Below are 14,778 nucleotides of genomic sequence, written 5' to 3' on the forward strand. Positions count from 1 at the left end.
GCTTTATGCGAGAGTATATCAAGCTGGGTCACATGAAGGAAGTTAATGAGAAACCAAAGACAAAGGTATATTATTTGCCGCATCATGCAGTTATTAAAGAAGACAGCACGACAACAAAACTTCGAGTGGTGTTTGATGCGTCCGCAAAAACGACATCAGGACAATCACTGAACAGTATTATGATGACAGGTCCTACATTACAAAAGGATTTATTCATTCTATTATTGCAGTTGAGAATGTTTAAAATAGTTTTTACGGCTGACATTGAAAAAATGTATCGGCAAATACTGATTCATCATGATGATAGAGATCTTCAACGAATTTTATGGAGAAACGATCAGAAAAAACCAATAAAAGAATACAAATTGAACACGATTACATATGGTACTGCATCAGCACCATATCTTGCCATCAAGACGTTGTTTAAGCTAGCAGAAGACGAGAGAATTAATTATCCTTTGGCAAGTGAAACCTTAAATGAAAAATTTTATGTAGACGATTGTTTGGGAGGCGCTAATACGATTAAAGAGTGTAAACAAGTACAAGAAGAATTAATCCAATTATTGCGGAAGGGAGGTTTTAACTTAAGAAAATGGGCATCAAACGAACCGGAAATGTTGACGAATATCCAGATAAAAGACATTGAACCAGGGTTAGAGATGCAATTTAACAACGACCAAGCGATTAAAATTTTAGGAATAAAATGGTGTCCTAAATTGGATCAATTTGAATTTAAAATAAATACCACGTCATTCAGCTCAAAATACACAAAAAGAGCAATTCTAAGTGATGCTGGAAAACTATTCGATCCATTTGGTTGGTTGTCACCTGTAACCATTAAAGCAAAAATTATGATACAAAAATTGTGGATGCTAGGAATTAGTTGGGATACAGAGATCCCACCCAATCTACAGGCACAATGGGAAGAATTTAAATTGAGATTACCTGCAGTTCAGAAGATAACCATGAAAAGATGGACACAACATTCAGAGAATAGTTTAATCGAGTTACATGGATTTGCAGATGCATCAGAAGCAGGATATACTGCAGTTGTATATACAAAGGTTATCAATGCAGAAAAGGTTACAATATCCCTAGTAGCATCAAAAACCAAAGTTGCGCCTATTAAGCAGGTATCATTAGCCCGATTGGAGTTATGCGCAGCTGTGCTATTGATAAAGTTGATTAATTACATTCAGAAGAATAACAAGATTACCTTTAGTAAAATTATTGCATGGTCAGATTCAAAAATTGTATTAAATTGGCTAAGGTAATACCCAAATAGATGGACTACGTTTGTAGCAAACAGAGTATCGTATATTCAGGATACGTTTAAGGGGCAATTTAGATTTGTTCCAGGAAAAGATAATCCAGCAGATATTTCATCAAGGGGAGTATATGGTGACAATCTTATTTCAAATATATTATGGTGGCATGGTCCAAACTGGCTAATAAAAGATGAAGGAAATTGGCCAGAAAATGATGAAGTAATAGATTTGAATCTTATTCCGGAAACCAGAAAAACTGCAGTATGTACCGTCGTGGACGTTACCAAAGATGAAAATATTATTAATCGATTTTCTTCATTAAAGAAACTTCTTCGAGTGACAGCTTATTGTCTTAGATTCGTTTATAATTGTCATAAAAAGAAATCCGAAAGAAAGATCGACAATCTGTCGGCAGACGATATCGATGCAGCAGAAATTGTGTTGGTGAAGCAGGCACAAAAATGTTTTTCAGATGACATCAGACGGCTTAATCTTCAGAAACAATTAATGAAAAGTAATAAGTTGTGTTCATTAAACCGATTTGTTGACAGTGCAGGAGTACGAAGAGTGGGCAGCAGATTAAGAAATGCAGATTTATCTGACAACCAAAAGTATCCAATAATTTTACATACAACGAGTACTTTGGCCAAACTCATAATCAATCAGGCGCATATTAATACGATTCATGGAGGATTAAAACTGACGCTTAACTACGTTCGGGACTAAACTGAACCCCAACTTCATACAAAGCGTGCAAATACAATCAAAGTCATGGTTGCCGTTATATATGAGCAAATGGTTTCTTACTCTTATGTAGAGTAAGCAATTTTATACTAGCAAATGGTAAAAGTAAAGAAAAATATTAAAGAAATTTGAAGTGAAAAATAATATTTAGAAATGAATTAATGTGTGATTAAAGATTTGATTCAAATATCTTTTTTTAATCGATCTTCGGAAAAAAAAGTTTTAATTCATAAAATGAATAGACCAACACCAGATATGAAGAATTTGGTACCTGATGTAAAAATGTCGAAATGTGTGGTAAGTCGCCGTTTTCCTACAGCTATTTATCATAAAAACCAGTGGATCACAGGCTGCGAACATTTAAATAAATTGTTTTATTGGTCTTGTACGCTATTTGCTTGTGAAAAGGACAAAACTCAGGAGTAGGGGGAATGCGTTATAGTTGCAATTCTGTTTTGATCAAATTAAAAGGAAACTAACAGAAGCACCAGTTCTCGCTTGTTCAGATTTCAATCTCCCCTTTACTCTCCAGACAAACGCAAGTAACTATGGATTGGGAGCAGTACTAGCACAATCCATCAACAACGTCGAACATGTCATTGCCTATGCAAGCCGGCATTTAAAACAAACCGAGGAAAAGGATTCAGCCACTGAAAAGGAATGCTTAGCAATAGTTTGGCAATTCGCAAAATGCGACTATACCTCGAAGGATACCAATTTACAATTATCACTTGACCACCTGGCACTCAAATGGTTAAACTCAATTATCAACCCAACCGGACGTATTGCCAGATGGGAATTAGAGTTGCAACAATATCAGTTAGAGGTTCAATATCGAAAAGGTAAATTAAATGTCATCGCGGATGCATTGTCCAGACAACCGCTTGAAAATATTGCGCGAATAATTCCGGAGTCTAGACAAAGTAATTGTAAGTGGTTCACAAGGAAATTCGATGAAGTACAGACAAGTCCAGACAGGTTTCCAGATTTCACAATAGCAAATGGTCAACTCTATCGCAGTACCCTTAACTTCATCGAGGATGAAAACACGACATCATGGAAGATATGCGTACCATCATCGTTACGTCCACAAATCTTTAAAGAAAATCACGATGACCCCAAAGCAGGACACTTCGGAATACGGAAAACAATACAGCGTATAACAAGCAGATACTACTGGCCTGGTATGCTCAGAGACATTCGGCAACATGTAAGGAGCTGCCATATCTGCTCACAATACAAAGCCAGTCAATTAAAACCGGCAGGCGAAATGCTCACTCAAATACCCGAGGAGCCATGGGCAACTGTCTGTGCAGATTTTGTCGGTCCGCTACCAAGATCGAGCAAGGGGAATACGATGTTACTTGTTTTTTTTGACCGCTTCAGTAAATGGGTGGAACTGATTCCATTGCGAAGGGCCAGTACCGAAGCCACCACAGCCGCGTTCAGAGAAAAAGTCATCGCAAACTTTGGGGTACCCAAGGTGTTGATCACAGATAATGGGCCACAATTCCGCCACAAATCCTTCGAAAGCTACATGCAAGAAATTGTAGTCAGACATCAAAGAACGGCACTATACTCACCGCAAGAAAATCCCTCGGAGCAAGCAAACAAGACAATAAAGATCATGATTGCTCAATATGCAAATAATCGGCAAAGAACATGGAACCACTTCAAAGTAAAGTAAAGTAAAGTAAAGCTTGCAGTCAATTTAGCGGTATCTGAAACTACGGGTTATAGCCCCATTTATCTAGTTCAAGGGAGGGAAGCCAGACTACCAGGCGCAACCTTTGACAAATATATACCAGAATGTGGAGCAGTCACCAAGAACCAAGAACGGAAACAATCACAACTACAACAGGTGTTTTCGGTGGTCCGGGCAAATATCGCAGAAGCCTGCGGAACTCAGGCAAAGTATTACAATTTGCGAAGAAGACCTTGGAAACCAGACATAGGCCAACTGGTGTGGATCAAGCAACACCCAGGCTCAAAGGCAAACCAGAAATTTGCCGCGAAACTAGCTCCACGCTACGGGGGTCCATATAAAAGTCAGGTCATTTTGTTGGCTTTTTGATAACCTATCAAAGTCAATCTGCTTTTCTCCCTGTATTTCCTCAATACGTGATAAGAAATCAGCAACGCTATTGTCTTGTCCAGGAAAATGACTGATATCAGTAGTAAACTGACCTATGTAATCCAAATGACGAAGTTGTCTGGGCAATGCTTTTTCAGGATTTTTCTGAAATGCGAAAATGATGGGTTTATGATCAGACAACACCGTACAGTTCCTGCCTCTTACCATGTGTTTGAATTGCTTAATTGCTTGATAAATGGATGAAGTTCTCTATCATAGGTGTTGTACCGTCGTTGTGTGCCAGTCAATCGCTTTGAATAAAATCCAAGTGGTTTGATTCATCCTTCGCTGATATGGTGCAATGCTGCTCCCTCTGCGATTTAAGAATGAAACGACGATAAAAATTCAACATGCCCAAAAAACGACGAAGTTCTTGCGCACTGCTTGGTTTCGGACAATTGAGTATTGCTTTTCTTTTGGCGGACGAATGCCATTTTGATCAATAGTGTGACCGAGAAAGGTAACTTCCGTTTGAGCAAACACGCACTTGGTAATGTTGACAATAAACTGTGAAGTTCAAACCGTTAAGTACTTGATCCATGAGCCGTTGAAAAGTTTGATCGACATTGCACAGCCCGAATGTCATCACATTGAATTCGAACAACCCGAATGGTGTGATTATAGCAGTCTTCTTTCTGTCCTCAGGTGCTATTGGTATACTGAAGTAAGCTCGTTCCAAATCAAGTGTGGTGAAGATGGCTTTGTCACTCAAACTCTGAGTAAAATCCTGAATGTGCGGAATCTGGTAATGATATGGAACTGTCTGTGCATTGAGTTGTATGTAATCTCCGCACGTCCTCCAAGTACCACTCTTCATCTCCACCATATGTAGCGGCCCATTCGCTTTTTGAAGGAGTGCATATGCCTTGATCAAGCATGTACTGGAACTCAGTTTTTGCTGCTTGCAACCTTTGTGGATTAAGCCGCCTGGGACGTGCATAGACTGGTTGTCCCGTGGTAACGATGTGATGTTGCACCGTGGTTCTTGCTGCTCCAGACTTGTTATACGATGTTGGTATTAGATCTTTGAACTCTTCTAATAATTTTCGAAAATTTTCGAGGTATGAAATGCATTCACTGCGAATACTGGCTCTGGCATATGTAACGCTGTTGCACAATGAACTTTCATGTTGCTTTTGCTGTCAACGAGGTGTTTTCGCTGCAAATCTACAACTAGACCGTAATATTGCAGAAAGTCGGCTCCTAGTATAGGTTTGCATACATCGGCTACGACGAACTCCCAATCAAGGTTGCGCCACAGGCCAAGATTCAACGTCATCAATTTATTTCTGTAGGTTTGTATTGAAGTTCCGTTTACTGCGTACAAGAGTTTGGCAGATGCTGTCGGCTTAGTTCTGTCGAAGACCGAAACGAGTAGAATTGAGAAAACTACACCTGTGTCGACAAGGAATTTCAATTGTGTCGAGGGATCTAAAACATATAATCGGCTGGATTTGTAAAAACGTTTTGCTTCGCCAACCGCCGGTGACGAAGCGGATTTCAGTTTTCCGTGGTTGTGAAACTGCAGGGCTTGGCACATTTCCGTTCATTTGCGCTAAAATAATTATGGTAGAGGCACACTGGATATTTAGATACCAAGCTTGCCGGACGAGTTCGTGAATGTTGTGTTTATACTGGTGTGTTCGATCTACTTCGTGAGCAGAAATTGTGTTGCGATTCTTTGGTCTCTCATAACTGCTTGCTGAGTTCTTCCACACCATTCACTAAATGCCTGACATCGAAGGAAGAAGACACAGTTGAATTGCCACCTACATTTCTCGCACCGGTATGCACTTCAGAAACAGAATTTCAATTTCCAATTTCCAGCATTAAATCTGCTTGTTGCGCACATTTATCCAAATCCACATCTGAAATGGACACAACCGCTCGTACAGCCTCTGGCAGAGAATCCAACCACAATTGTTTAATTGCGCCATCGTTCATGGTGCCACTAGACAAATCGCGCATCGTTCGTAGCAAATGTGACGGCTTGTGGTCGCCTAACTGATATTCTTGCATAAGACGTCGTAGTTTGCGATTCTCTGAATCCGCGAAATCTTGAACCAATCGCTTTTTGACTGCTTCATATTTATTAGCGGCAGGTGGAGCACGTATGATATCGGCGATGTTCCTCAATGTGTTGCTGTCGAGGCTGCCGACAACGTAGTCGTACCTCGTTTGATCCGTTGTTATGCCCGCGTTTCGAAACTGCGACTCCATCTATATGAAATATAGATCTGAATCTCGCTTGCTGAAAGCAGGTGCTTTTACTCCTATGCGGAAAATGTCACCAGCTCGGGTGTTAATTTGCGCGCTATTAACTGTTAGCATATCGTTAACATCATGCACGACATTAATGTCTGCTTCTTGCGACATGTTTTGAATTTTTTCATAATCACAGCTTCAATTATTATTAACTACCGTAACACTTATTTCCAACCGTCGAAGGTCACCAATGTAGTAATGTTGACTCTTAATATGAGTTTTTTTAATATTTATTAAAAGTTATTTATTACTAACATTTATTTTTGCTCTGTTCAAAATGCCTGTGTATGCCTAAAAATTTGATTGTCAATTTCTATTTTTCAAAGTAAACTTCTCTTTGAAGTTTGATGAAAAAAGCACAAACTTACAAGAAGATGAAAAATGTCAAGAACTATATAAAACAACTACAACAAAAGATACAGATGGTAGATACATTGTGCAAATTCCATTTAAAGAAGAATTGTCCTTAGGGAATTCTAGAAAACAAGCAGTAGTTAGACTAATCAGCCTAGAGAAGGAAATGAAGAAAGAAATTAAGTCAGAATACATAGAGTTTATGCGAGAATACGAACGTTTAGGTCATATGGTTAAAGCAGAAAATCAAAATGAAGGGTTGTACTATATGCCACATCAGGCTGTAATTAGAGAAGCAAGTTCAACATCGAAACTACGTGTAGTTTTTGATGCGTCCGCTAAAACAACTAATGGAAATAGTCTTAATAATATCATGATGATCGGACCGCGATTACAAAAAGATATATTTGACATAATAATAAAATGGAGATTATGGAAATTCGTGGTGACACCAGATGTGGAAAATATGTTTAGACAAATAAAAATTGCAGAAGAGCATCAAGATTATCAACGCATACTCTGGAGAGAAAATCCAACAGACATAATTGAGGAATTTAAACTAACCACAGTCACTTTTGGAACTGCTTCGGCTCCATTTTCAGCAATTCGCACATTACAACAAATTGCTGACACTATAATAGAGGCATTCTTATTAAAAATAAAATTAAAAATGATTTTTATATGAATGATCTCTTGACTGGCGCTGATACAAAATTAGATTGTAAAAATAAAATCAATACAATTTTCAAATGTTTAAGCAGCGATGGATTGAAATTGCGGAAAAGGATGTCCAATAATCAATCAATCTTGAAAAATCTTCCTATTTACGCCGAAAATAAAATACAGTGCATAGAGGAAAATGTTGTGATATTTTAACTTGATATCAATGGATGACTTTATTAAATCACTTCTACTGAATTTGATATAATATAATGAATAAAGATATATACATGTGATGTGATGTTTAGCTAACACGTGAAAGAACAAAAGTATTTTCGGAATAAAAACCGGAAGCAAGAGAGAGCTTTTTAACATAAAACAAGTGTTTGCAAATTAACAATAAAAGTTTCTATCCCAAAACGTAGTATTAGGATGTTACAAAAATGTTTAAAGAAAAGCGTAATATTCAACACTCCTTCTCGCTTTTTTTTATTACAAACTTTAGCTAGACCATATTGGCTTATCAATATTTCAAACTTAATTTTATTAAGAGATTTTGTAAGAGCATCCGCAAGTTGTTTGCTGCTTTCGACATACTTCATGTTAATTTCACCAGTAACTTGCATATCACAGGAGTAAAAGTATTGTATAGCGATGTGCTTAGTTCGCTTTGATGAATCTGGATTCTTAACTAACTCTATTGCCTTTTGGTTGTCACAGTTAATAATAGTAGCACCATATTGTTTGCAATTTACATCGCTTGTAAGCTTGCGCAGCCATACAACTGCTTTTGTTGCTGCACAAATTGATAAAAACTCTGCTTCAGTAGTAGATGTTGCAATTACACTCTGTCGCCTAGAACTATAACTAACAGGACCACCATTTATGAATGCAATCCAACCAGAAATGCTGCGACGGGTATCAATGTCATTGCCCCAATCTGCATCGCAATACATGACGAGCTCAGTATCACTTGAATTTAGGTTAAATGATACGCCATACTCAAGTGTGCCCTTTATATATCTAAAAACATGCTTAACTCCTTGTCAATGAATTTCAGATGGATTTTCAAGGAAACGATTCAATACACACCATGAGGTACATTAAAGAACCAATCGCCTCCCGATATGGAAATTTTGCTTTCGGACCATCTATAGTAGATTTTTAAAAATGTTTGCCCATTTCTGTAGGTGTTGAAACTGCAAAACAATTAGAATAATTAAAACGTTCTAATATTTTTAAAGTATAAATATTTTGAGAAATAATTAGTTTTTCTTGCTTTGTGTCGATCTCAATTTGCATTCCGACAAAATATTCAGCATCTTTGTAGGTAATTTCAAACTAGGTATGAAATTTGTCCAACAAATTCTGAATGAGACCACGATTTTTGCCACATATAAGACCGTCATCGACATACAATAACAGATACATAACGTCGTTGCCGAAATTATACGTAAATACGCATTTATCAGCCCAAGTGTTATGTAGGCCTAGGTAAAGGAAACATATGGTTTAGTAATGAAAAAGAAAAATTTTAATCAAGATTTTACCTGGGTTGTCCCACGCTGTCCAGGAGTATCTTGCATATATAGGACTCAGATAGTTTCGTCTTTACCTCACCAGCAGTAGAAAATTTGTTTTTTTTTTATTTGTTCTTATTTTACGTTAATCACTCATGAAAAATAAAAATAATAAAAATTAGCATGTGCATTGCGCGCACATTCCAAGCAAAATAATTGAAAGCTTTTGATTCTATTATTGTCTTTTGTTTTGGTTTGTAAGATCGCGGCGAAAGCTCATACACATTCCGAACTTGAAAGTTTTAGTGCTGCCAATAGGGCAGAGCATGTAAATTAGGAGTTTGATTGTGTTAAATATTCGGAATGTAGAAAAAGAAAAAAAAAAAAAGAAAAAAACCAAAACAAACAAAATGTTAGAAGAACGGAAGGTTCTGCTACCCCGCAAATTTTGGTAACTGAAAAAGAATTTAAAAAAAAGGCCAGTTACAAGTATTAGCGGTGGTATAAAATTGGGAAGCGGAGCTGAAAAGAGGATCAGTTTTGGCGAATCTAGATGGTGAAAGGTTGTGTTAACAATCAGAAGACTAACAAGAATTTTTAAATATTATATATATAATTTTGGCGAAAAGTTTTTTTGTTTGTGAAAACTAATGATATTGTTTGAAAGAATACTGATATAGTTAGATCAGTTTGTTTTTTTTAAATTCAACATTGTGAACAAGAATGAAATTATATAAAAATTATAATATAAAAGTTACTGCAAAAGTAGCAGTTTTGTTGAAATAAAGTCTGTAAGAGTGACTACGTATTGTGAACAAGAACGAAATTATATAAAAATTATAATATAAAAGTTACTGCAAAAGTAGCAGTTTTGTGTATATAAAGTATTTAACCTTTGGCTACATAGAATTCCAAACTGTGACCAGTAAAATGTGGTGAAAATTGGTCTACAATAGGGAGTACTGTAAAGAATTGCTGAGCACCGCAAACAGACAGCTATATTAACGGAGGGCAACAGGATAAAGAACCAACTGTATAAGTAGCGGCATTATCAGGTATTTCAACATCAGTTCTATTGAGAAAACATTGAGATCGCAGATTGTAAATTCGCTGATATTTTATAAATTATTAAAAGAAGAAATTATATAAAAAATTGGAATTATATCTATCGGAACTTAAATTTTTCTTGTAAAATCATTAATTTTTTTTATATATCCGTATTTTCTTTTAATTTTTTTTGAATTTTTTTCTATTACATTACAATAAATTATTACATTACAATACAATAATATTTATAGTGAATTTAAAAAAAAAAAAAAAAGTTTCTTTATTATATTTAGTTTCTTTGAATTTTTTTTATTGTTTTTAATTAATACATGAATAATGAATATATAAATTAACTTATTGTGAACATAAATTTTTCAAAAGACAGAAAATCTCTTTAAGCACATTAGTAGTTGTTTTGCAATATAGACACGGATTCATGTGTTTTACATAAACTCTCTCTTTGTAATTTTTTTTATGCAGCTAGGTAACTGGAGCGCGCGAGGTGACGTCATTTCAGCGGGGCTAGTAAGTACCTGGTATAAACTCAATTAAAAAAAAAAAAAATAATAATAATAAACGCAGGTTGATAGTAGAAAAAAAAATTGATGTGCATTAGAGATATTCTTATCTAACTTGATTTAGATATGTACTTAATTTCAATTATATTTATAAGTATACATATAAGTATATAATAATAGATGATGGTTAAAAATATTAGTTTTTTTATGATATATGAATAAATTTTATTTCATTTGTCAGTATAAATATATATATTTTTTTTTTGTTTTCTCTCTTTTTGTTATTATTACTTTATAATAAACAGGTAAATAAAAGAAAAAAAGAGGAAAGATTTAAATTTAAACCAGAAAACTTTTGTTTTTGATTACACTTATACAAATTAATATATTCTTATGTGAGTGGAATTGTATTCGGCTAATAGCAATAGCCTAATTATGATTTAGACTCCAACTGTTAGCTCTAGAGGTGTGCTTCAGGTAGATCAAGGGGGCCTAGCAAAAATAAAATCAGTTAAGTAAAGTTAAGTAAGTAAAGAGAGTCATAGTAAACCACGGACGTGCCTATTGAGCAATATAGAAGTATGGCTACTGTCAATGAATGTATTGAGGGACCAATGCCGCAGGTTAGCTATGAGGAGCATCAATGCATTGTGAAAGAAATGATACAAATGATGCGTGCTCTGGACGTGAGTCCTGGAGAAGCCGGACGTTCTCCCAATAATGACACACCTGCGGCCTGTGTAATAATTTCAAATGGAAAAAAAACAATGCCCATCTTCTATGATGAATGTTTTTTTAAATTTAAGAAACCAAAAATATAAAGAAAAAAAAAAACAGTATGTCTGGGTGGTTAGGTATTGTCTGTTGTTTTTTTTTTTGTCAGTAGTATGAAGTGATGGAAAAATCAATTGAGTTAAATTGAAACAGAAAAGGATAGAAAAAAAATTGAATTATAAAGAATTAGGATTATATATGCAAGTTTTGAAATTGAAAGATATATATTAGTTTTAGTAATAGTTATTAATCTACCTAGTTATAGTAAGTGAATAGAAGAATGTATATAGAATATATATATACCTATGAAGAAGATATAGTTTATTTTTTTGTTACGGAAATGGATGGAAGTAAGTCATGACATGTTTTTTTTTTGTTCGATGTCAGCAGTAGGATTTGAGTAGCCAAGAACCCCACCCCTAAACCGGCGAGCATACCGGGCTTGCCACCATGTCATGCAGGGCACTTAAATACTATAACAAACCATCTGGGCTGACACAACAAATGGCGCCCAACGAACACGAACGAGGAGTACATGACCAACGCACACGAACGTAAGACGAGACAACGACGAAATAACAGAGTAACCTACCAACAGATGACAAAATGAAGACAGACGGAAGGATTCGAGTTGGTCGCATAACAAATGGAGTGCATTCACTATACAATATAGTTAACTGTAACCCGGTGGGTTAAGAAGTCTACAATCGTCTTGCCTAATTTCTGTTCAGATGGAAGGAGTATTGCGGTGTTGTATAGTGATGGTTGATTTGTTTGCCGTCAATCGTGGGAAGTACTATTAACCATAACCAATTCACCAATGAGAGCGACAGGGACAACATGGGACAGACAACAGAGACTAACACAAGAGGTTTTATATATCCTTTATGGATCAAGCAGCGTTAAGTGGCATAGGTAGTGATTAGCCAGTGGCTTAGCTAACAGTCGTCTTGTAAAAGTTTGTTAAAACAAACTATACATTGCGGTGTCACGTAGTTTTTTTGTAGATTACTTTTGATAGGAAATTTTAATTAGTTTTCTTTAATGGTTACGATACAGTATGGTTAGTTAAACCCGGTGGGTTGACTAACAATTGTCTTGCCTATTTTCTGTTTAAACGGAGTAGATATTGCAGTACTAGTGTAGCTTATTTTATTTAAATAGGAAGTCGTTTTACCGTGAACCAGTTCAGAGTAAAACTAAGTCTTCAAAGTCTTTTTAGAAAAGTCAATTACATGAACTCTTTCATCCGTACCTGAGTAATAATAGATTTAGGTACTGTTGTGATTGGGCCAGTAGGATTGACTTACTTATCAAGTGATACATGAGTTGAATACATGACGACAGGACAATATGACAGAGACAGTGACAGAAACTGTTATTTCAAGTAGTTTTTTTTCTTTTTCTTTTTGCTCATTTGATTCAAAATATCTCTGAGTTTTACTGTGCTAAGCCTGCCTATAAAGACGTTAACCGTAAAGCACACCTCGAGCTAAATCATTATAATTGTTACATCCTTATCGGTTGTAACCTGCAATAAAGTATTGCATTAATATTATTAAGTTTTATCATTATAATTTATTGTTTTTATATGATACATTATTAGTATTTTGTTTTTTTATTTTTTTTACTGTTTTTATTTTTTTTGTTAATTTTGAATAAGATAGAGAAAAGGAGCGGTAGAAGAAGTAGTTTAAATTGAGTACGGTCGGAATTTTTTTTGTACAGCGTTGATAAATAATAAGAAAGTTGCTTTACAGACACTTGGTTGCTATTAGTACAATTGCTACTTCACGGTTAGGGATTTGGTGTGTCGTATAAGTGCATGGAGACAAACCAAGATTGGTATACTCCAGTAGGTGTAGAAGTAAGTCAAGAAGAGCTAGGTGGTAATAAAAGGATTACTAGAAGTGTAGCTAAAGCAATAGGGAAGCACGCAGTGGGATACTTGCTGACGCAAATAGATACGGGCGTAACCCGACCACAAGATCAAGTACCAGCAAGAGATATCCGATTGTGTGCTGAAGTGTTGTTTAAAGACCAACCGGTAACGACGCCAAGTGCGAGAAGAGACACATCAGCTGATTTTGTTAATAAAGTGAATAAATTGACACTGTCGACGGAGTTTAATTCAGAGGAAGAAACAATGGAGGAAGCGACAGGAAACTCACTGCCAGGAGTTGATAAAATTGGGGCAATGATGGATCTAATGAAATCATTTGCGCAACAGCATGAGTTTCTGACGAACGGCATGCGGGAAATGCAATCGACAATTAAGAATCTAAATACAAGGATGGACAAACTACCTATAGGCAGTAGTAATCCAGTGTCTGAAAGGGAAGGTAATGATAGGTTGAGTCAAAATAGGCGTGAGTCAATTCTTTTCGATGATGATCAGAGGGCCCCGAGGAAAAATGTAGATCTAGATCGTTGGCGTATTAAATTTGATGGTACTAACAAAGATATGTCTGTAGAAAGTTTCGTATTCAGAATAGAAAAGATGAGGGAGCAGCATGAGATTCCTTATCACCAATTGTTCACTGATTTTCATTCTTTGGTGTCAGGACAGGCAGCACGTTGGTACTGGCAGGTGATGGAAGATCATGCTGAAGATGAGGCGTTTGACTACTTTCAATTAAAACGTGAATTAGTCAATCAGTTTAAGTCCAGTGATAGTGACTATGAAGTGATAAAGCAAATTATGGAAAGGAAGCAACAGCCAGGCGAACCTTTTGAAACCTTTTATACGGAAATTTATAATTTATCTTTTAGATTACGGAAGAAAATCCCCGAATTTGAGTTGGTACGCATAATCAAAGGGAATCTAAAAGCCTCTTTGGCTGGGCTAATGTTTTCTTCCACAATTGAGAATCTAGCAGACTTGGTCAGAGACTGTAAACGTGGTGAAAAGCTACTGTTGGAAACTAGGACGCGAGGACGACAAGTGAATGAATTACAGTTCATCAAGGAGGAAGAAAGACAAGGATGGTCAGATCAGGTAATGGAGCTTGAAGCAATTCAAAAAGTCAGTCATGATAGGCAAGCCAACAATACCAGTTCGTTTAACTGGAGGTCTAGAATGGGTGACCACCCGGAGACACAGAGACAAAAGGATGAATCGTCACAAAAAAGAACTAGTCAGGACATACAAACAAAGTTTTGCTCATCACCATTTCATCTCAACTTGTGTTTCACCTGTGGAATGCCAGGGGACCATTATAAGGTTACAAACAGGGAAGGTTCAGGTGATGAGTGTAGGTCGTCGTTTCACCAAATGAAATGTTTTATCTGTAATGAGGGTGTGTCATATTGTAAGATGGAGTCAGGTGAGGGAAACACGAGACAGGTAGGAGCAGCCCGGGGCTACTACCAGAGGAATTAGCAGCCGGGAGTCAATACCAAATCTTGCGTAGGCCAATAGAACAGACTATAGCTATCACATACAGTAAACATAAGAGTCTACATCAGCGGAAAGTGGAATATGAAAGGGTGAG

General features: G+C 36.2%; 1 protein-coding gene across 1 annotated transcript; it reads left to right on the forward strand.

The window, feature by feature from the left end:
* Positions 1-6,688: 6,688 nt before the first annotated feature.
* LOC119674592 lies at positions 6,689-7,450 on the forward strand. The gene is made up of 2 exons (XM_038085737.1): positions 6,689-6,696; positions 6,769-7,450. Exons 1-2 carry the CDS (start codon positions 6,689-6,691, stop codon positions 7,448-7,450), a joined length of 690 nt encoding a protein of 229 aa, XP_037941665.1.
* Positions 7,451-14,778: the final 7,328 nt, after the last annotated feature.

This window comes from Teleopsis dalmanni, chromosome 2, assembly GCF_002237135.1.
Source record: "Teleopsis dalmanni isolate 2A chromosome 2, ASM223713v2, whole genome shotgun sequence".
Lineage (NCBI taxonomy): Eukaryota > Metazoa > Arthropoda > Insecta > Diptera > Diopsidae > Teleopsis > Teleopsis dalmanni.